The 23,913-nt window shown below is 45.2% G+C and overlaps 1 protein-coding gene across 9 annotated transcripts in view; it reads left to right on the top strand.

Annotated features, from left to right (window-relative positions):
• Positions 1 to 628: 628 nt before the first annotated feature.
• The window catches only part of BCL2L11 (BCL2 like 11), a 46,889-nt gene continuing 23,604 nt past the window's right edge, over positions 629 to 23,913 (top strand). For 4 of the 9 annotated variants that reach the window (XR_002516841.2, XM_021925187.2, XM_021925183.2 and 1 more), the window contains exons 1-2: positions 2,286 to 2,617; positions 3,441 to 3,847. Coding sequence is in view for 8 of the 9 variants with exons in the window: in XM_021925187.2 (XP_021780879.2) it covers positions 2,349 to 2,617; positions 3,441 to 3,847 (676 nt within the window). In the remaining variant the exon portion in view is untranslated. Of the gene's footprint in view, positions 872 to 2,285; positions 2,618 to 3,440; positions 4,104 to 23,913 lie in introns of those variants that run through there. The other 5 variants (XM_021925190.2, XM_021925185.2, XM_021925189.2 and 2 more) reach the window with 4 other exon arrangements.

The raw sequence follows: 23,913 nt of genomic DNA, 5'->3' as shown, positions 1-23,913 counted from the left end.
GCTGGAGAGCCCCTGCGGGGTGGCAGGAGGGGCGTGCCTGAGTCCCGCGAGAGGCTGGGGCGAGGAAGATGCGCAGCCAGCTGATCCGCGTCCCGCCCGGCGCCAGGGACCCTCAGAGCGAGGAGAGCTCAAAGACCTCGCCCCGCGCCTTCCCGACGACCGACCCAGTCCCCGCGCCTGCCCCAGAGCGGCTTAGAAACTCAGGGCACAGTGAGGGCGCAGGGCACCTCCTGAGACTTTCCACCGCGGGCCCGGCCAGCGGAGGCTGTGACCGGAGCGCCCCCTCTGTGCCGCGCACGCCGCGGCCGCCACAGGGTTGGGGGAGGTGAGCGGGAGGCCAGGGTACACTTCGGGGTGGGGGATGGGCGCGCACATGGCCGCCAGCAGGCAGAGTCACTCCGGTAAACATGCCAGGGACGGCGGCGCGCTCGGGAGGCAACCCAACTGGGCCACCCCCGCCTTTACCTGTCCGAGCCTGCACGCGCCGGCGGCCTAGGCGCCGAGGAGGCGGAGCTTGCCAGCCCGCGCGCCGGGGCGGGACCTAGCGGGGGCGGGGTCCGCAGTGATTGGGCGCAGGAGCGGCGCCGCCAGCCAGAGCTGGGCTGCAAGGCAGCGCAGGTTTCACTTCGCTCTGCGCCGCCGCCGGGTCTGCAGTTTGTTGGAGGTCTGCGTCCAGCCCGCTGCCGCCGCCGCCGCCGCCGCCACTGCCACCAGTCGATTCTTGCAGTCACCCTGTGAACCGTGCCACACTGCGATCGCATCATCGGGGTATTCGGTTTGCTGAGTTCCCGCCGCCACCGCCTCGGCGCCCTTCCCTTGGCCCTTGTTCCCCCAAATGTCTGACTCTGACTCTCGGACTGAAAAACGCAAGGTAAATACCTCCAAATCCCGCGGTGCGGGCCTGGCACCGATGTAAGACTAGCGCTGGAGCCCGAACACCACCACCTACTGCCCGCTTCCCGTGCACGTGCGAGCGGAGACGCTAGCATCGGCCCCGCTTGTCGCCGGCGGGAGGTGGTGATCCATGTGGGTCGGTTTCCCTCGGGCAGGTTCCCTTTAGAGAAAGGTCGTTCGCGCGGAGCCTGCGGGCTCTTGGCCAAGTGCGGCTTGGGCCGGGATGCTTCGCGCGGGCCTGGTGAAGGGTCGCACGTCCGGGGAGGAGGAGAGGCAGCGCGTGCTTTTCGGCACCGGCCTGGGAGCTGAGGACCGGCTCGTAGTACCCGGCTTTGCGCCCAGCCGGAAAGTCTCGCCGCCAGCTCCGGCGCCCCAACGGTAGCGGCCGCGCAGTGAGAGCGTGTTTCGCGTCTTGGTTTTTTTGGGCGCGCGGGCCTGTTGCGGAGGATTTGCGGAACTGCGGTGGTGATTTAACTGACGAGACAGGGCTTTTCCTTTTACTCATTCAGGCCAAGGTTTCGGGGCCGCTGTTGCATTCGCTTTCTCAAGCGTACCTGGGGCCCCTGCTTGCTCTGCAGGAGTCTTGCGGACAGTGCCATCCACACGATCCACTGACAGCGAGAGATCTAGGTCCTCCCCTGACCACCTGGACCGCGCAGGGGACTAGCCGCGGCCAGCAGAACCTGCGCGGTCCCTGGGGCCAGGCTATCTTAGCGGCTCACGCGTGCCCGAGCACACCCGACCCGGTTCGTGGTGCAGGCTAGCGGCGCCGTGCCCTCTGGGACCTGTTGCCCCAGGGTTGGCGCTGCTGGTGGAGGGCCCGAGGGACGCCAGGGCGGAGGATGTGGATTTACTCGATGGTCGCGGACGTGCGCGTCCGTGGCCAGGGGTGGCTCTTCGGCTTTGACTCGTGTCTGCGGCGCACCAGGAGAAAGAGAGAGGAAGTTGTTGGAGGAGAATAATTGCCGCAGCCAGGGCGGTGACGGCCGTTGGGGTCTGCCCCCGACGGGCCAAAACAAGGACAAGCGGCGAGAAGGACTGGGCCTGGCGATGGCCCTGCGGGTCCGGGCGCGGCGCAAGCCCTGCTTTGTCTCCAGGTGACTGGCTGTCCAGTGCGGCGTGAGCTGCTAAGGCTTGTGTCTGGAAGGAGCACAGGGATGGGCAAAGTAGTCGGGCCAGCCGGTCCCCAAATTCTCCGGCGAAGCTGCCGCCGCCGCCACGACCACTGCCCAAGCTGCGCTCGGAGGCGAGTTTGTCAACAATCGCCTCGCCTTTGGCGGCCTGACCCGTAGGCGCCGCCCCCACCGCGGCTGCCGATTGGCTGCGGCGCGGAGCGACCGCGCGCGGACCAATTGGGAGCGCGGGCACCCGGCGCCAGCGGCGCGGGGAGGTCGGCGGTGCCGGCGGCGGCGGCGGGCGCAGAGCGCAAGGGGAGGAGCGGGAGGAGGCGGAGGATGTTCCCGGCGGCTGCGGCCGGGGCAGCGCGGGGCAGAGGCGCGGCGTGCGGAGCCCTCGGCTGCCCGGCGGAGTGCGGCGGCGGGCTGGCGGGAAGGCGCGGGCTGTGCGCTGCGCCGGGTACTCTGAACCCAAGTCCAGAGCTTTGTTTCCTGCGCTGCCTTCGTGGTGACGGTCAGGGGGCGCCGGGTCGGCGAAGGGCGCGGGCCAGACGCCCCGGGGCCCGGGCCCGGGCCCAGACGCTACGCTCTGAAGGGAAGGCGCGGACGTGAGTTTCGGCTTGATTGCCTTCTGAGGGGAGGGTCTGTGGGAGGAAGGGGGTGCGCACCGGTGTCGCCTAGCCTGCGGACCTAGTTGGAGACTTTGCAGGGGTTGGCTTCTTCCCCCCCCACCCACCCATTTAGGGGTGTGCACCTAACGGTGCCGCTGCACCTTAGAGAAGTTCTGTCTGGTTCGGTGCGGCGCGCGCGGTACGGGAGCGGGAGGGAGGAACCGCGGGAGGGAGGGACCACGGGCGGAGAGAGCGCCGGAGCCGGGCCGAGCCGCGCTGGAGTTACAAACTCTATTGTGACGCACTTACTACGACTGACGGCCGCTGCCAAACCTTCCCCAGACTTGCTGCCCTCAGCATTTTCGGCAAACAATGGGGCCGGAGCAGGGAACGCGGCCAGCCGCCTGCAATCGCTGCGTCTGCGCCCGCTCCTATGCTCCAGCGTCCTACCTAACGCCGGGAAGTCAGAGCCGCTGGGAGTTTCTGACTTATCCAAGTCCGTCCTGGGCAAAGAGCACACGCGAATAGACTTCAGATTAACTACTTTTCTGGAAACGCGCGTGTGTGTGCACCAGTTCCGCAAGCTGTTGACATTGTTACTGTATTTTGTTTGGGGGTACGAAGTTTAATCCCACCTTCTACCAAAAAAAAATTATACCTTTATTATTTTAGGTGCAATTTTTTTATTTGGGAGATTGTCGGAAAAGTATAGAACATAAAGTATTTGGGATTAACCCTAAGAGCTGATTTATTCTTTTTTTTTTTTTTTTTTTTTTTTTTTTTTTGCTTAAAATAATCTTAGTTTTTATTTTACTTGCAGAAAAAAAGACCAAATGGCAAAGCAACCTTCTGATGTAAGTTCTGAGTGTGACCGAGAAGGTAGACAATTGCAGCCTGCGGAGAGGCCTCCCCAGCTCAGACCTGGGGCCCCTACCTCCCTACAGACAGAGCCACAAGGTAATCCCGAAGGCAATCACGGAGGTGAAGGGGACAGCTGCCCCCACGGCAGCCCTCAGGGCCCGCTGGCCCCACCGGCCAGCCCTGGCCCTTTTGCTACCAGATCCCCGCTTTTCATCTTTATGAGAAGATCCTCCCTGCTGTCTCGATCCTCCAGTGGGTATTTCTCTTTTGACACAGACAGGAGCCCAGCACCCATGAGTTGTGACAAATCAACACAAACCCCAAGTCCTCCTTGCCAGGCCTTCAACCACTATCTCAGTGCAATGGGTAAGCAATGCCTGGGTAAGAGGCAGTTGACGTGTGGATGGTTGAATCTGCTTGAAGACTGTGTGTGGCATTTAAAATCCCCTTTTAAAATCCCGTAACTGATTTATTCTACGTTTTGATGGGAATGGAGGATGTGTCAAACTATCAACCAACTTTTTTTGAGACGCGTCTTGCTCTGTCGCCCAGGCTGGAGTGCAGTGGTGCAATCTCAGCTCACTGCAACCTCCACCTCCCGGGTTCAAGCAATTCTCTTGCCTCAGTCTCCCGAGTAGCTGGGACTACAGGCGCGTGCCACCACGCCCAGCTAATTTTTTGCATTTTTGGTAGAGATGGGGTTTCACTGTGTTAGCCATGATAGTCTCAATCTCCTGACCTTGTAATCTGTCTGTCTCAGCCTCCCAAAGTGCTGGGATTACAGACGTGAGCCACCACGCATGGCCCAAGCCAACATTTTTACAAAGTTATTAACTTTTGTGGCAGTGATGAGTTGAGGTCCAAACATTAGCTCTCAGGTCTGCCTTCATTAAGCAAAAGTGTGTAACCACGACATGTTTTAACCACCAGGCTTTACATAGTAATGACATTTTGCTTGAAAGGGAACTCATCGTTTACAGAAAATAGCTTAATAATGAAAAGTGTAAAGAAAGATGACAATCATTTTTGAAAACGGCACTTTTAAAAAAATGAACGAGTTTGTGAAAGCAGTACCAACATAGAACCATGAAAATGGTTTGTTTTCTGCTTAAATTCCTCTTTACACTTCTTGCTCAGAGGGTTTGGACATAGTGCTAATCAGATTAGGTTGTCGGTTTTTATTTCAAGGATTAAAGGCAGTTGTAGGGTTTGAACCAAGAGTGGCTAACATAAATACCACAGAGGCCCACAGCAAAATCATAGAAGGAACTGAGCTGGTGGAGACTGGTGAATTGGAGAGTATTTGCCCCTTCTATGTTTGGGCCACGCCTAATTGTGGCTGTGAGGACATGTGGTCTCAGGGTGGGTTTTTCCTCTATTGCAAGATAACCCAGGAATGCAAAATTGATGCCAGATACCCTGTTTCAACATTGACAGCTAATTTAGATTTTGAAAACATTGTACAAGCTGAAAAGAAACATCTGCAGACTTGATGTGGCCCTTGAACCTCCAGCATGTGACTTTGGGTGCATACTTTGGGTAACCCTCGTGAGGGTCTGAGTCTGTGTTGATCAGCTTGCTGTTTCCCACCAATGGAAAAGGTTCATGTCTTGATCAGGAGTCAATCACATTGACCATTCATCGAGATTCGCTTGCCGTACATGAGCAAGATAGAAGTAAGTCGGTAAAGTTACCAATTAGGAAATCCAGTACAGAGTCTATGATTGTATTTCATGATGAAGGCTAACTTAACAAACCCATCAAAGTAGACACTGGAACAAAATGACATTTCTAAATACCATCTAGCTCTGTTTTCATAGGCTTCAGTGAGGTAAATCGGGCAGGTGTTTGCCCATGTTACAGAATTGGAAAGAACCTCAGAGTGGTGGTCACTTGTCAGAGGTTGGGCACACCTGTGAAGTGGTGGGCAGAAATGACAAACATCCCAGCAGCTACACATGTTGGCTGCACATCTCCTGCCAAATGCCAGGAGGTACTTTTTTAGGGCCCCTCCTTAGGGAAAGGAGCTGGAAGTTTTATTATTGCTGTTACTACTACTCGTGAACTCATTTCGGCCTTAGAGGTTCTTGGTGCTTATAGTTTTTGTTCTGCTCATGAAAATGCTCCCCCATATATGTGATCATTCTTGCTTACTATAACATCCTTGCTTACTAAATGAGTTAAAAAGGGCTTTATGGTGTGTATCCTGAAACACATGTACTTTAAAGACCTTCTGGAAGCTATTAGCTTTTCACACTTTCACAACAAAAGCTTCACACTTGTGGTTATTGAGCTATTTTCTCTAACCAGGTCCCTTTCAAGCAAAATGCATACATTGGTCTCTGTAGATGGTAGGTTAATGCATGGAAATAGTTTCTCCTTCCCGGGAACTGGGAATAGTGGGTGAGATAGTATATTTTTTAATGTAAAGACAGGCATGAATGCTTTTTTTGGTGATAAATACTATTTTACAAGCTAATTATAAGTTAAGCACTGTTACTTGAGATGAAAGATATAGGGCTTCAAAGATCATAATCTAAATAATTATGCACAGTTAATGGTTATACCTGTGAAGTAAAGTAGTGGATCCTGAGATATAATTTTATAGTACTAGCTACATTTCAGTAGATGGTGTGATGAAGAGTTTAATGCGTAGGATTAACTGAGAAGTTACAAGGAGTTTGGTTTAAAGTTAATGTCCCGAGGTAAATTTTCAGTGTTAAGTTTTTGGGAGATTTGTTTTGGAAGAGGATGAGTTGTGGTTGGGGGAGGAAAGAACTTAGCCAGATGTGAGTTTCTTAAATTGAAGCATAAAATTTACAATTTGTGTAGTCCATAATTTTCTGTGGACATTCTACAGTCTTAGTTCATGCCTGAAGACCACTGAAATAATGCTGAGTTCATAAGTGGTTCTCTTGACATTGTTTAGTATTCTTTACTCAACCCTATCCATGAAGTTCTTCAATGAAGCTTTTGATAATTTATTGCAAAATACGTTTTTCACAAAGAAGTCATTATGATTGGTTTGAACTAGTGGAACACAAATGTGAGGTTAAAAAGAGGTTCGCCTTAGCCAGGGGCTCCTTTAGCCACAAAGCAGTTTTTTGCTAGCAACTTGGGTTAGACATCAGTGTGTCTTGAAGTTTTGTTTTTGCATCTTTGTTCTAATGAGAAAGTAAAGTCCTATGAGGAATGTATAGTAATTACGTGTATTAATACTATTTTCATATTTTCCTTTATGTCTCTGATTTTTCTGAAGACAGATTCAAGGAATCAAGGAATATATTTATCTGTTGGGCAACAGATGCAGTTTTTTCACTTTTCCTCAATTTTAGTCTCCTTACACTCTGGGAGGATTAACTTGACAAATGATACCTTAGTGAATAACTGATTGTTTTTATCAAAATCACTCACATGTGTCGGTTTACTGAGTGCCTTTTTGGATGAGTGTTTTATGCCATATGTGTTTTTAATGCAAATTAAAGCGTAGTCAGTACACTAAAGTGTAGTCGGTACGATTGAAAATAAGAGTTGAGAAAAGTTAGGATATGGAGGAATGCTCCCTAGTGTCATGTTAGTAAATGTCTTCAATTTTATACTTGTTCCCTGGCACATCGGAATTCACAGATGGGAGTTAATGGCTTTCTTCTTCTTTTTTTTTTCCTCAGTGTCTTGTGGGTACTTCTCTTATAGCTGGTAATTGTCTGACCCCTCCTTTAGTTTGTGAGCTCCCTGGGCGGGGAATAATGTCCTGCAGATGCTAGCGAGCGCCTGACAAAGAGGAGAAGCCCAGGAGATGTTGCGGGTCAATCCACCTCTGCCTGTTAGCCTTTCCAAGGAGCAGTTTTTAACTGAGGACAAATAGTTTAAGAAGGCAGGTAGCAAGAAAAAGATCCTGACCTCTGCTCCGCCAAAATGTTTTTAATTACCTGGATCTAGCTGTAAGGATTGCCACATAGTGGTGATAGCTAAGGTCTAGCTCAGCACTGCACAGCAGCGAAGCCACGCACAGCATTAAGCACTTGACATAGGACTAGTCTGAACTGAGTTGTGCTGTCAGTGTTGATACACACTGGATTTTGAGAAAATAAAAAAGATGCAAAATAGTTTCATTGTTTTCATATGGGTTACATGTTGAAATGGTATTTTAAATATATAGGTTAAATGAAATATAAACTTGTATTGCAGCTAAAAAAATACAAAGCATAAAATTTACCACCTAAACAATTTATTTCTAAGTGTACTGTTCAGTAGTGTTCAGGTCACTCATTTTGTTGTGCAGCCAATCTCCAAAACTTCTTCACCTTGTAAAACAGAAACTCCGTACCCATTAAATAACTCCCCATTTCTCCCTCCCCCCAGCTTCTGACAACCATCATTCTATTTTCTGTCTATCAATTTGACAACTTCAGGTACCTTATATAAGTGAAATTTATACCATATTTGCCCTTCTATAACGGGCTTATTTCACTTAGCATAATGTCGTCAGGGTTTATTTTTCTTGCAGAATGTCAGAATTTCCTTCCTTTTTAAGGCTGAAGGTTGTTCCAGTGTGTGTATATCACATATTTCATGGATCCATTCAGTTATCAGGGACACTTGGGTTGCTTCCGCTTTTTGGCTGTTGTGAGTAGTGCTGCTATGAACATAGGTATGCAAATATCTTTTGGGGATTCTGCTTTGAAGTTTTTTGGATATATACTTGGAAGTGGAATTGCCAGATCATATGGTAATTCTATTTTTAATTTTTGGGGGAACCATCATGCTGTTCTCCATAGAGGCTGTGCCATTTTACATTCCCACCAACAGGGCACAAGGGTTCCAATGTCTCCACATACTCACCAACACTTTTTTTTTGTTTTAACAGTAGTCATTCTAGAGGATATAGGTGATAGTTCATTGTGGTTTGGATTTATATTTACTGGCTTAGATTTGTATGGCCACCACCACAGTCAAGATACAGAACAACTCAACCACAAGGATTTCTCATGATACCTTTTTATAAGCACAGCCACCTCTCTCCCTCTTCCTTGAGCATCTAGTCATGCTCGTCGGTGATTAAATAAAATGTATTTTAATATTGACTTTCTCTGTTTCTTTCTACCTTTTTAAACGTGGCTACTAGAAAAATGCAAAATTTGATCTGTGGCTGGTGTTCTGTATCATCTCAACAGGCTGGCCTCACAGAGAGAGGAGCTGGAGTGTGCAGTGCTGCTCTAGCAAGCAAGACTTGACTTTTCCCACTCAGGGCACATCACTTCCAAGAAGCTTACTCCTTGGGTTATTTGGTTGACCTAAGAAAATGAAAGTGATCAGCCGAATCTTGTGAGCATTTTAAACATTAAATGAGCATTGTAAACAGCGGCATTCTCCAGGCAAATATGGAGTTTTGTTTTACCTCTTTAAACTCCATGGTATATTTGGACTTCAAAAAGTAGATGGTAGAGCACATGCTTCCTCAGCACCTCCAGGCTGCCTGGAGCCTCGCAATAGAGGTGTCTTTGAGGGAGTCCCAGCTCTGTTTCTGAAACCCCATAGTCGCTTGTTTGACACCAAGAGAAATAAGGAAACTTTTTAGGTCCTAAGTGGGAAGAGAAAGTGCTAGAAGAGAACGATATTCTGCTTTACCAGTTCCAAACACATTAATTGTTAGTTACCCAATTTTAAATTTGCATCTTAAAACAATTTTTTTTCAGATAATTATAGATTCCCATACATTTATAGGAAATAATGCAAAGAAATCGTATATGCCATTCACTTAGTTTCCTATAGTGGTAACATCTTGCCGAATTATAGTATGCTGTCACAACCAGCAATTTTACATTAACAGAATCCATCTACCGTATTGAGATTTCATCAGTTTCACATGCAGTCCATTTCATGTGTCTGTGAGTGTTTACTTCTATTCAGTTTTATCAAATGTGTAGGTTTGTATGGCCAACACCACAGTCAAGTTACAGAGCAACTCCACCACAAGGATTTCTCATGGTACCTTTTTATAGCCACAGCCACCTTTTTGTCTCTTCCTTGCCCCTGGTAACCACTCATCTGATCTACATATCTATACTTTTGTCATTTCAAGGATGCTGTATAAGTATAATCATACTGCATGTAACCTTTTGAGATTGGCTTTTTTCACTCAGCATAATTTCCTTGAAATTAATCGGACATATTGTGTAACAATAGTGCCTTTTTATTGCTGAGTAGTATTCCATAGATGATGCACCACAGTTTGCTTAACTATTCACCTGTTGAAGGACACTGTGTTTGCATGTTCTGGCAAGGCCCTGGCACAGCTAGAACTCAGGGAGGATTAGAAGAAGTATTTATTGTACTTTTACTTCTCGTTTTTGTGTTTGTTTGTTTGTTTGTTTTTGAGACAGAGTCTCACTCTGTCACCCAAGCTGGAGTGCAATGGCGCCATCTCAGCTCACTGCAACCTCCAACTCCCAAGTTCAAGCGGTTCTCCTGCCTCAGCCTCCCAAGTAGCTGGGATTACAGGCACGCACCACCACACCCAGCTAATTTTTGTATTTTTAGTAGAGATGGGTTTCACCATGTTGGCCAGGCTGGTCTCGAACTCCTGACCTCAAGTGATTGGCCTGCCTTGACCTCCCAAAGTGCTGGGATTACAGGCCTGAGCCACCACGCCTGGCCCTACTTAGCATCCATGTGTTCAGTTTTAGTATATAGAAATACAATTGGTTTTTGTGTGTTGGCCTTCTGTTGTGCAGTTTGCTGAACTCCTTAATTCTGAGAGTTTTTCATAGATTTCCTGGGAGATCTATATAGTTATGTGATCTGCAAATAGGGACAGTTTTATGTCTTCTTTCTGATCTGTGTACATTCATTTTCTTGCCCGGTTGCACTAGCTAGAACTTCTAGTGTTTGTGTTGACTAGGAGTGGTGAGAGCAAACAACCATACCTTGTCCCCAGTCTTAGGGGGAAAGCTTTCTGTTTTTAATCATTAAATATGATGCTAAGTGTAGATTTTATATGAGTACTCTTCAAAAGAATGAGGAAGTTTTAACCTGTATTCCCAGAATGCTGAGAGTTTTTGTCATAAATGGATGGTGTTAGGTTTTATAAAATGTTTCTGTATCCATTGATGTGAGCCCCTGATGTTAATTTATGTTAACCTGTTGATATGGGGCATTCCATTGATTTGCAACGTTAAGTCTCTCTTGGATGTCTGAGACAAATCCTGCCTGGGCAGAGTCTGTCATTCTTTTCATGCACTGCTGGATTGAATTTGTTGATATTTTGTTTAGAGTATTTGCGCCTAAGTTCTTGAGAGGTGTCTGTTGTTTTCTTTTAAGACTGGTTTTTATATCAGGACCTTAATTAGTTAGGAAGGGTTCCCTCTTTTATTTTCAGGAAGAGATTGTGTAAAATTGATATTGATTCTTCTCTCAATGTAGAATTCTGTAGTGAAACCATCTAGGCCAGGATATTTTTTTGGGGGGTGGCAGGGGGCATTTAGATCATATATTTATTTTTTTCTTAGTTTTTGTAGGACTGTTCAGGTTGTCTGTTTCTTCTCAGTTGAGTTTTGATAGTTTGTAGCTTTTGAGGAATTGGTCCATTTCTTCTAAGTTGTTGAATTTATGAATGTGAAAAGCATTTGTAGTACTCCCATATTTTTAATGGATGCAGGATCTGTTGTGGTAACTCCTGCTTCATTTCTGATACTGGTAATTTGTGCTTTTTTAATCTCTATCAGTCTTTCTAAAAGTTTATCAGTTTTGATTTTTTTTAACCAGTTTTTTGTTCCACTGGTTTTTCTCTACTTTCCTATTATTAATTTTATTGTTTATTATTTCCTTGTGCTTGCTTTGTGCTAGGTAGGTTCTTTTCCTAGTTTCTTGAGATGGAAACTTGGAATAGTGTTTTGAGACCTTTCCTCTCTTTTCTTCTTACTGTTTTCTCAGAAGGAAACATTTAATACGTATTTACAAACAGAAACACTATCTTGGGCAGCCTCAAGATGAGATGGTAGATCCCTGCATGGTTACCCTCCAGACCCAGGGCTTATGTGCCATAGGGAAAGGGTGTATATGCTTCAGAAGGGATGTATAGGACAGTTGCCTAAGGGCAGGATTGATGATAAGATAATATGAAACTAAGGACAGGATTGACAGTAAGTGCATGCCCGTACTCAAGGAACAGTAGATAAAATAGAAATCTTGGAGGCATTCCCAAAACCAGGGTTAATCAGAAGTCAACACAGCAGATTAACATCCAAGATGGAGTTGTTTGGCCTCCACACTCCCGCCCCCAGTCTGGCTCTTACAGTCTCATGTGCCTTGCTCTTCTGCCATGATCCCTGAGCCTTTAGTGGGTGTGCTTCATTTTGTATAGCTTTACCAGTAGTGCCTTGGCAATGGAAAAATAGATTGGGCACAGTGGAATTCCAAATGAGGGAGATTCTCAAGCTTTGACGAATCATTTGCAGTCCTCAGAATACCTTGATTCTGGTTTTCTCGGAAGAAGCAAAACGAGATAAATACTGTTAATATCCACATAAGGATTATAATGAAAAAGAACATGAAGAAAATTAGAACTCAGTTCTTTAGAGACTTGTAGCTAGGAAATAATTCAGGATGCAGTTTGAATTGTAGGCAAGTAATGAAAACTCAAAAATAATGGTTAGGGCTAGAATCTGATAACAGGTATTATAGTTTTTTTTGGAGCATACTTTTTTCTCTCCAGTTTCCCCATTCCTATAAAGGACCAGTTTACTTGCAAAATACATATTAGTCTCATTATACTTAGCCTGATTATTTGCCTAAAGTGCAGCAAGAAAAGTGATTGGCCATGTAGGCTCTTTTTAAGTTGGCTTTGCTGGAATTTTTTCATAAGAAATCTCAGATTGGACTTTTAGAAGCCTCCAAGCTTGAAAGCCAAGCTGAAAATTTGCCACCAAACATTGCTTGTAATACCTACAAATCGGGTGAATTCCGTTCTCCTCGAGGTCCCAAAGTATCTTGAGGTTCCTGGGCCTGTCGGAAAATGACATTCTTTGCTTATCGAAGGTCAGGAACCTTGTAAGGGAACTGTGTAGACAGGTACCAGGCCTGTCTTTTCAAGGGGCTTTTTATTCTTTAAAGCAGTCTGGTCATATCTGAAAATACGCCATTCAGTCAAAGCCTTGGTAAAACAACCCACGTGTCCAATTGCATATAGAACGTACTCTGTACAATTTTAGTTCTTTTAAATGTGTCAAGGTTTGTTTTGTAGCTCAGGATATGGTCTATTTTGGTGACTGTTACAAAAGAAAACAGATTCTTACTGAACTTATGCAAATAACTATATTGCCATAAAATAAGAATACTCATGAGTAGTTTCCAAATTTTGGAGAACTCAGAGAGAAAGGTAAATTTTGCTCACGAAAGTATGCTTTACTCAATTATAAGCTATAAACAACTCAAAAGCAAAATGATTTTCTTCAATTAGAAGGGCAGCCTTCCAAACAGCATGCTGTCCATTCACCTTGGAACTGCCATCCACAAACCGAGGGGCCATGTCTCAGGACCAGAGATGGTGGAGTCTTACCTAACCCTTTCGCTTTTCTAATGTAAGCATTTATTCAGCGCTAGAAGTTTGCTTTTCATCACTACTTAGCTCAATCCCATGTGTTTTGGTATGTTGTGTTTTCATTTTCATTGAGTTCTCTCTATATATTTTTAAATTTCCTTTGAGACCTCCTCTTTGACCCTAGGTTATTTAGAAGTGTGTTTTTTTCCCAAATCTGTTGAGACTGTCCTGTTTTCTGTTACTGTTTTCTTTCTGATTCTATTATGGTCAGAGAGCACATTTATACTATTTCAGTTTTACAAATGTGTCGAGATTTGTTTTATAGCCCAGGATATGGTCTTCTGGTGACTGGTCCATGCTGCATGGGTACTTGAAAAAAAATCTGTATTCTGCTGCCATTGGGTAGAGTGTTCGTTATATATACATCATTCAGATCTTACTGGTTGGTTGTGTTGTTCAGTTCTTGTCTGTCCTTGCTGATTTTACTGTCTTGTTCTGTCAGTTGCTGAGAATGTGGTGCTGAAATCTCCAGCTGTTTCCTTTCAGCTCTGTCAGAGTTTGCTTCATGTCTTTTGAGGGCTGTTGTTTGGAGTTTACACATTTAAAATGTCTTCATGTTGGATCCAGTCTTCTATCATTGCTGTAAAATGTACTTTATTTGGTATTAGTAGCACTTCTGCTTTTTTAACATTAATGTATTAATGTTAACATAGTATTACCTTTAACATAGTTAACATAGTATTACCTTTTTCCATCCTTTCACTTTCAGTCTGCATATGTTGTATTTGAGGTAAGTTTTTTATATATGGCATGTGTTTAGATAAACCTGTTTTATCTGGTCTGCCAAATCTGTCTCTTACATGGTCTAGACCATTTACATTTAACATAAGATATATAAGTCTAAATGCCTTTTTATTATTTGTCTTCTGTTTCCTCTGTTCTTTGTTTCTTTTTTTGTTTTTTAACCTTCCTGTGGGTTATGCAAACATTTTCTAGGATTTCATTTTGACTTGTTTGTGGCGTTTTAAAATATAGTGCTCTGTATCATTTTAGTGGTTGTTCCAGGTATTAACAGTATATGCGTGGAATATATATTCTAAGTCTGCTGGTATCAATGGTCACAGCATTCTATGACGGGAGCTGAAGAATAGAAACCTTACTTTTCTTTAGGCTCGTTTAGCCCCATTTTTCAAATATAATTGTCTAAGTTTCCTCCACGTACATTGAGCACTGAATGAGTTGGTGGTGTGATTTTTGCTTCAATCATCAAATATGATTTAAGAAAGTACTGTTGGTCTACTAATGGTCACTCCCATGTTTCCCCTTCCAATGTTCTTTCCTTTCTGAAGTTCTAAGCTTTCTTCTTTTGTCATTTCCTTTCCGTTTAGAGAACTTCCTCAGTTCTTTAATGATAGGTCTGTTAGTAACAACTCCTCTGAGTTCTGCTTCCAGGAATGTCTTTATTTCCCCTTCAGTCCAGAAGGATATCTTCACTGAAGATAGAATTCGCCGCTGATGTATCTTTCAGTACTTGGAAAACATGCCACTTTCTTCTGGCCCCTATGGTTTTAGATGAGAAATCCCTTGTCATTTGAATTGGTGTTCTCAACTAAGTTGTGTGTCATTCCTGTGTGGCTGCTTTCAAGATTCTTTGTCTTTTATATTAAGAAGTTTAATTGTGATGTGTCTTGTCATGGGTTTCTTTGGGTTTATGCTTTTTGGGGTGCACTCAGCATCTTGAATCTGGAGTTTCATGTTTTATGCCAGGTTTGGGAAGTTTTCAGCCATTATGTCTTCAAATACTTTTCCAGTCCCTTCCTCTCCTTTGGAACTCTGATGATAAGAATGTTAGTGCTTTTGTTAGTCTTGTAAGTCCCTGAGACTGTTCATTTTTTTCCAGTATATTTTCTCTCTCTTCAGATTGAGTAAATTCTATTGATTTTGCCTCATATTCACGGATTTTTAAACTTATGTTTAATTATATTTTTCAATTCTATGATTTCTGCCTGTTTCTACTAGGTAAGTTGGAAGTTCAGATTCCTCCTTGGCCTTGCTGGTACTTTCCAAGCAAAATAGGGGCCCCGGTGCACACTGCTTTATTGTGTCCAATTGTTGGGGGAGGTGTGTAAGCTTGGCTCCCTCAGCCACTGCTGACACCAGGAAGCAGGGAGACCGTAGAGGGCTGCCTCACACCTTGTTTCTGCAGAGTAGAGGCCAGAACTCAGCTTCCCTCTGCCCCCCCCCCCCCACCACCAAGGGTGGGGGAGTTGGGTACAACATGCCAGCCAGGCCCACTTTCCATTACCTGATTCTCCCTCTTTGATGCTGGGTCGGGGAGTTCTCTTTTGTTCTCTTTAATTAGTCAGATAGGGTGGAGACTCAGTACCCACTGGGTGCCCAGATACCCAAGGCTAGGGCTGGGAAAGCCGGTGGGCCCATGAACCTTGTTTTGCACTGTCTGGTTCAGTGGGTGTATGTAATATCATGTCAACTAACTAATCCCACCTTGTGCCCACACCTTGCTGTTTAGTAGAGGTGGAGGCTTAGCTCACTGCTCACTGCTTAGCCCCACTAATGTTACCCTGGGAGGGGAGTTAGATAACTGTCCTACTAACACTGCTCTGGCAAGGCAGCCGGATCATCTCTGCCTGCTTCTGCCGGGCAGGATCCGGGAGATCGGCCTGCTGACACCATCTGGTGGTGGAATCAGAGCACCCCTTGCGTCCCCTGGGCTGGGGATGGGCTGGAAGATCAACTCCCCACTCTGGCCATGCTGCGCTGTGGAGCTGCTGCCAGGGGTGTTGTGGTTTTCCCATTGCTATTTGGCTGGAGTAGGGCAGGAATCATGAAGTGGTTTTCTGTTGTTAGGTCACCCTCTTTTCAGTCCCTTGGCGATGGAGAAGAGGCCTCCCATGGAGCTGTTATCTATGCCTCTTGGAGAGGCCCAGTCGGAGGTTTCTTCTGCAGCATGCTGTCCAGGATACATGGGAGTGAGGAAAATGGCATACTCCCTGTCCGTCATCCCTCACGTCCTGAGGTCCCCAGCAGCCCGTCCTATTTCCCACTTCAGTTTTCCTGGGCCTGCTCGTTGTGTTCTGACTAGGGTCATCTGGGGTTCTGTCTCAGGTCTTCAGTTGGGAGAGGAAGGACCTGGGGAGATGGCTTCTCTGCCTTAGTGGAACTCGAGATCTACAGCTTCCTTTAAGTGTTGATGGTGACTATTTGTCTTAGTCCCTTTGAGCTGCTCTGAAGGAATACCTGAGACTGGGTGGCTTATAAACAACAGAAGTTTATTTCTCACAATTCTGGAGGGCGATAAGTCCAAGACGAAAGCAGGTTTGGTGTGTGGGGTGAGGGCCACTTAGACGGCACCTTCGAGCTGTGTCCTCGAGTGATAAAAAGGGTGAGGGTTTCTCTGGGGTCTCTTTTGTGAGATCTCTAATCCCTTTCCAATGGCCCCACCTCCTAACACCCATCACCTTCAAGGTTAGGTTTCAGCGAGAGTCTTGGGGGGATGTAATATTCATACCATAGCAGTATCAATTGGCTCTGACTGCAAAGACTACTATGAATTTTAGAAGTTACTTCTTTCCCTCTTTCTTTTTACTCTCTATATGGAATAACAGACTTACAACGATGGAAAGAGATTTAGCCGTGATCCAGGCCTCCTTTTTCAGATGATAACCATAATATCTATTGCTGTAACTCTACTGTGTGTGACTCTCGTGGTGTGTCCATAGGGTGTGCTCTGTGCTGCTTTCAAACATCACTCCTGAAAATGTCTGGGTAACCCAAGTCCGATTTTACATGCCTTAGGGGGGACTTCTTACTAAAGATTCTGACTTGTTTTATATTTAGGGTACTTGTGGTAGGGTTAGAGATGTACACCTAATTGCCAGTTGAATGCTGTACATTCTGATGCCTTGCTGCTTGACCTACTTTAAAACCATTAAATCTGATCATTGGCCCAGTCTCCACATACCCCATGCTGTGGTCGTCCTGCCTGTCACAGGACTCGCTTTGAACCACCACCTCTCCCTACCCATCTCCACCTCCCACACCAGAATTAAGTTGTCTCCATTCCTTCTTTGTTAGGCCAGCCTCAGTCTCTCAATGTATTCCTCATGTGATGACATTTCTAGCCTAATCCACTTCTGGTCCCTGCTCAGTCAATGGCTGAGACTTGTGGTGGAACATCTGACCTCAGACTGCCTGCCTTCTCTGCAAGTCTCATCACACTGTGGACAGAAGCCAAGCACCTGTCCTTGGAGACCTCACAGGCTTGGTCCTATGCTGGATGTAAGCTCTGTGCCACCCACATCTCTCAGACCCTGCACTGCAGGTACAGAGCAGAATACGTAGCATTTCCTTTTTTTTTTTTTTTTCAGGAAATGCTAGCAGAAACATACATGCAAGGGGGTTCATCACAGCATTGTTTATACAGCCAAACGACTATCCTTGGTCCTCTAATGGAAGGGGAGAATCTACATTATTCTGCCCTTTTTTATTTGGCAGACTGGTGCTGTCTTCCTGGTGTTAAGAATAATGGCATAGGGGAAATGCCTGTTTGCCTAAAGTTAAGTTTTAAAAAACTGCAAGATTATTTATGATAGTCTAGTTTAGTATTAAAGAAGTTCATTGGCATGTCAAAAATATAAGAATACATTAAACTGTCACTAGTGGGTATCGTTGTATTCTGGTTACAGGTGGTCTTTTCTCCCTTTTTCTCTCACCCAGGGTGGAATGCGGTGCCATGATCTCAGCTCACTGCACCCTCCACCTCCCGGGTTCAAGTGATTGTCCTGCCTCAGCCTTCCGAGTAGCTGGGATTACAGGCGCCCACCACCACGCCCGGCTAATTTTTGTATTTTTAGTAGAGACAGGGTTTCACTGTGTTAGCCAGGCTGCCCTTGAACTCGTGACCTCAAGTGGTGTGCCCGCCTCGGCCTCCCAAAGTGCTGAGATTACAGGTGTGAGCCACTGCTCCTGGCCACAGGTCGTCTTTTCTGTGTGCCTTTGTGTATGTATGCAATTGTCATAACTAGTATTATGTTTATAATCAGAACAAATTTAGTAAATAATACTTATTAAAACTTTCGCTCTTTATAATTTTAATCTTTGTCTTCGGTGTTCCCAGCAGCCTGTCACTGGGCATGCGTACCTTGTTTGTGTGATTCAGTGTTAACCGTTATGTCTTTTGCATTGGTAAACATTTTGTCCAGGCTGATCAAGCTTTGGTCCCATCAGGACCATCACCGAAAGTACTCCGGGTGAACATTTGCCCCCTAATTTACTCTTTTGGGGTCTGCCTTTTTGTTTTTTGCAAAGTGAGTAATCTCTCAGGGAACATCTCCATCGGGCAGGATCATGGGATTCGGTACTGGCAGGTTGCTCTTGGTAGCTGTCTCCCCCACAGGCTGCCCTTGGGTCTGGAGCAGGTTTTGGGTCCGGTCCTGCCCACCCTGCATGGAACCTGGGTGGAGCAGTGAGTCCATCTGAGCTTCAGCTTCCTCAGCCATCAAGTGAGTTCATAGTGCTCACCTCTGAGGGTCATGGGGAGTTTTTCCATAAGCAAATCGGCAGAAGGCGCCTGGTGGAAACTCACACAGCAGTCTTCCCTTGCCCCTCAGTGAGCCCTCAGCCCTGGCAGGTTAGTGAGCATGACTGTAATGAAGTGCTCTGTACTGCTTTCCGTGGAAAGGAGTTGTCGTTCCAGGAGTATAGGAAACTTCTAGGGAAGTGAATTCATCTGGAAATGCTACTACAATTCTAATCTCCTGGGTCCCAGAACAAACAAGCAAGCAAAAAAGAACATCTTTTCTAGAAACTGGCCTGGAGGGGTTGGGAAGAGGAGGTCTGAATCACCGCTAACCTGCCAGTGAACCGAACATCACCTGAGAAGAACCTCAGCTTCTTGGGTAAATCATGGAGAGACATCTGGAAACCCGCCGCACCCCAGCTCTCTCTGAACTGGGGCTGAGTTGGGGACACCTGCTGGAGACGGCCCATTTGATTTGGCAGAAACTTGACTATAGTTCAAAATGTGTCTTGAGATGTGAGACATAGACTCAAGTACTTTTTCTTGCAATCCAAACTTAGTACTTTTTCCCAGAATAAGGGGTACATTGGTTGCTCGTTGATTTAACCTTAGGAGTGTTCATTGTGTGAATGAAATCAAGACTTCTACAACTGCTTTTTCCTTCTTTTCCCTGAGGTAATTAAACTCCTTTAGTGAGAAGGCAGTTAAACAGACTATTGGCCATTGATAATCAAAATTCTGGTATTTCTGAGTGAGTGAGTTATGGATCCTTCTTGGTAACCTTTTTTCACATACTATGAGGTAGCAGAAGTAAACAGTCAGTACAAACAACGTTTACCCAGTTTAACCCGTTTGTAAGAGGCCAGGCCTTCGTGGTTTTAAGTATCTGCTTAGAATGAATTTGTTTCCCCAATGTCCTCTGGGAAACCAAAATGTGCTTTGTATTTTCTCTTCTCTGCCTTGGACCAGATCCACATGATTCGTGAGTAGAGTTGTGGTTTGCGAAGACAGGTGTGGCGAGAAATAGCCCTGAGACAGGGCTGCTGGCATGCAGCTCTCCAGTTCTGCCTTTCTGTGTGGACCACGAGGCAGGAGTGAGGGCTTCCCATGGAGCACGTCTCCCTTTCAGTCACACATCTGCGCTCACAGTCATTGCCAGCCAGTCGACTGCAAGTGCTGTGTCTGCAAACCTTGCAGTGGGGACTTGACATTACTTTCAGAGTGAGGAAACCGAACTTGGGGATTTGGACATGAGTCTGGGCTGTGCTTGGTGTTGGACCCCCAGGTTGAACTTGTGTCTTTGGTGCTGGCAGACTGCCCTCTGCACAGTACATAATGGTTGGTTTAGTTTGGACTTCCCTTTCTTAGGAGTGAAATGGTTTTGAAGCTAAAATTAAAAAAAAAAAAAATCATTTCAAGCTGATAAGAGTGTGTGTTAAATGGAAATACGTTCAATGTAAGGATTTCAGCTATTTACCTTGGGGCCTTTTCTCCCCAAAATATAATGTATTACTGGGTCATAACATGCTTCCCATTCCAGTTCCTAAAACATTTTACTATTAGCAATTTATAGAAGACTTAAGGAGTGGTTGGATACTTTTTTTTAAAGAAGGCAGCTTAAGTGGATGGAATCTGATTTTCTCTTAGGCATGTGCATCTGCGAAGGTGTCTGAGATGAGCCAAGCTCAACAACCTGATTTGTTGAGTGAGTTACTTTTCTGTGGGATTAAGTGTGGTGGAGAAAAGACTAAAAGTGTATTTTCTTGTTGATTTGTCTGTTATTTGGTCCCTTGAAAAAGGCATTAACCTGAAGTAGTCTAGTAGTGAATTCTGAATAGATACAATGTTAGTATATGTGTGAGTTTACACCTCATTTTTACTGATACTTGAGCATAAATTCTACTAAATAAGTCAAAGCAACTTACCAACTTAAGAAAAAGTTTGATACATAGCATGAGTGCAATATTTGTTGATTTAAAGATACTCTTATTGGCATTTAATGCAATATATGAGTGCCAGCAGTTCCTTCTCTTTTCACTTGGATTTCACCAGTGTGCTCATTTTGTGCCTAGAACTCTGTCCTCTGCAAAGAAAGCCTGGCATACACTGTACAAGGTGTTGACTCATCTTTGTGTTCCTCTGCTCCTCTAGTGTAAGGTGTGGAGTGGAAGGTTCCAGCAGGTGACCCAGCCCAGCCTTGGTCCTCCCGTAGGCCTGTTAACAACCCTGGGGCAAATGCCTCAGCCTGCCTGGAAATCTCAGTGTTAGGGCCATGGCCCTTCCGCAGTGGTCACAGCAGTGTGGGAAGTTGGTGCCTATGGGGAACTGGCCTACATTGAGTTAGAACAATCCCAATTCTTGTGTTTTTTTTTTTTTGGTTTCTTGTTTTTGAGACGGAGTTTCGCTCTTGTCACCCAGGCTGGAGTGCAATGGCGCGATCTCAGCTCACTACAACTTCCGCCTCCCAGGTTCACGCGATTCTCCTGCCTCAGCCTCCTGAGTAGCTGGGATTAGAAGCAGGTGCCACCACGCCTGGTGAATTTTTGTATTTTTTTAGTAGAGACGTGTTTTCACCATGTTGGCCAGGCTGGTCTCGAACTCCTGACCTCAAGTGATCTGCCCGCCTCAGTCTCCCAAAGTGCTAGGATTACGGGTGTGAGCCACTGCACCCGGCCAGAACAATCTCAATTCTACCTGTATCACACAGTGTGTTTCTCGTCTAGGATACAGACTCACTGGGTAGCAGCTGTGTTTGCCCTGGAAAGTGGGGGCATCGGGGAGGAGGAGGAGGAGGAGGAATGTGTGAACCCAAACACATGGAAGACCTTCAAAAGCACCAGAACACAGTCTTTCAGCACAGAATTCTATACATCCTTAACTTGCACTTGTGCTAAGGAAGACTTTACCTCCCGTTCTTTTCCTTCTGTGAAAAAAAAAGTCATCTGTCTGGGAAGACATGGCACAATTTATTTATACAACATTTTTGTGGTTTACAGATGAGGCCACTGGATCCTCCCTCGGAATTGCCCTTCATAGGGAAGTTCAGTGGCCACTGGAATGGTTAGCATAATCAAGGTGAAAAGCTTTCCTTTTTATTCAAAATGGGATAAAAAGAAGCAGCTGCCTTTTGTGACTTTAAGTGAGAAGCTTTCGTTATGTCTCAGCTCTACAGTGTGTTATCAGTAATCACACCTGTGTTAAGTTGTACTTCACTTTGTATATCACCATTGTAAGTTTTAACCATGTACATAAAATTGATAGGCTTTTTCCATTTTTGTTTTAAAAACTGCCGAAGGGGTAGCTTTTTAGGATTCTGGTTTTGCTCTTATTTTTGACCTGAGTCTTGGTCTTTCTTATCATGGAGGTGAAAACAGGAATACTGGAGACCTTAATGTGAGTTTAGGAGAAAAGATGTTAATCACCAGTTTCCTGCTACTGGTTTTAAATTTCATAGAGGAAGCCACACTGATTGTGTCATCAGAAATTCTTATATTTTTAGTTTAAATTCTCATCTCCCTCCCCTGTTGCCCAGATCTGGTTTTTTGGCTGGAAACAACTTACAGTAACTTCAGATTAACCATTTTAATTCTAAAGAATGGTCTTAAGTGAACCATTGTATATAGTTTTCTTATGGGGAAATAAATTGGATAGTTTACGTTGTCAGTAGAAGAAATATAGGGGTTTGTGTTTTTGCACTAAAGTAAGTTCAGGGTTGGTCTTCTTTTGGCTGTCCTTAGTTTTGGGATTATTTTTGTTTTTCAGAATAAAATGGCACAGGTCAGACACTTTTAATCCCCTGAAAATAATCTAAAGCTATAGAAATGGAGCTGCAGCTGTCCCAGAGACAGACTGGGACGAAGGTTGGTGTAGAAAAACTAAGGAGCGGTAGCAGTATTCAGTGTCCTGTGTCCTTCCCCAGCAGAACACCGAGGGCAGAACACTGTCACACACTATTCAGAGCAGCGATTTCAGAAGCACACCAAGGTGGGGCCAGGTAGTCAAGGGGCTTCCCAGGGGATGTCATAAAAGGCACATGGAAAGAACTGGTTTAGGACCAGATTTGGCACAGGTTCACTGACGAAAAGCGGGGTGGTGATTGAGAGGGATCATAGATTTCCTTGATAGTCACGGGCGGAATCAAAATTGAGGTGGGGCTTAGAAGGGAACATTTCAATTCCCTATGAGGAATAACTTTGTAGCACTCGGTGTTCTTCAGTGAGCACAGCAGTGCCTTAGGAAATGTGGATCTGTCCCAGGAAGCGGACACACAGGCTGGGAGTCTTAGAGGGCTCCTGCCCAGGTCTCCCACATGGTACAAGATGCTGGGCTTCTGTCATGACTCAGCTGGGGATGTCCTTGAATATAGGAATCACACACAGCTCAGTCTGGGTTTGTTCCTGGCTTGTCTCCAGCTGCTAGTAAATATGTTAATATGTGTGTCGGGGACAGCTCTGGTGACATGGATAATTAGTTCTGATGTTGAATGAGAAATGAGTAAAAAGGCATAACGCATTAATCTTAATGTCTTTAGACTTGTGTTTTTATTATAAGGGACAGATAATAGTGAAAGAGGGAAAAAAATCTCATGAACACTAGTTTCCAGACTTCTGTCCAACTTCACAGCCTTGGTTTACTGTCAGTTTCCAAATGGTCAGGCTGGAAATTGATGAAAGCTGTTTCTTTTGACCATGGCCCCATAAAGGCAGTGGGCAGTGCACGTTGAAAGAATAAGTATGAAAACACTGGCCTCATCTCATAAACTTTATTATTGATAGTATTTTATTCCAGCAGCTGTTTTTGAAACACCGTCTTGAATTCATGTGACTGCCCAGGCTTTTGACACAAATGTGTTCCAGGGAGACAGATTGAGGAAACTTTGAGTACTAATCCTGTCACTTTATTTCTCATAACTTTTATTTTCATCCAGTGGCTCAGCGGAATTGATTGGGATTGCCAAAAAATAAAATGATATAAGTGAGAAATAGACCTGGAGGGAGGTGTGTGTGTGTCGTTGGTTTCTTGCTTATTTTATTTCTGAGAACCATCAGAGTTGAGGATTTCAACCGTTATTCTGATAGCATTTACCGCAAACGCTGATGGCGTTGCTGTCCTTTGCCTTATAGCTAACTGGGACTAGAAACCGTTCCATCACACAGGTGAGTCTCATAAGGAAACATTAGTGGGCTGGTCTGTTGCGTCCCTCCTCTTGTAAGCTTTGGATAACTCTGAATTTAGAAAGAGATTTCTGAAGATATTTAAAGATGGAGACTTACAAAGTTGAATAAACATCGTGGAATTTTTCTTTCTCTAAATGAATGTCAGCTTCAGAGAGCCCACCTGCAGACAGAGGCCGTG

Source organism: Papio anubis, chromosome 14, assembly GCF_008728515.1.
Source record: "Papio anubis isolate 15944 chromosome 14, Panubis1.0, whole genome shotgun sequence".
Classification (NCBI taxonomy): domain Eukaryota; kingdom Metazoa; phylum Chordata; class Mammalia; order Primates; family Cercopithecidae; genus Papio; species Papio anubis.
This window is presented reverse-complemented; position numbering and strand designations above follow the sequence as displayed.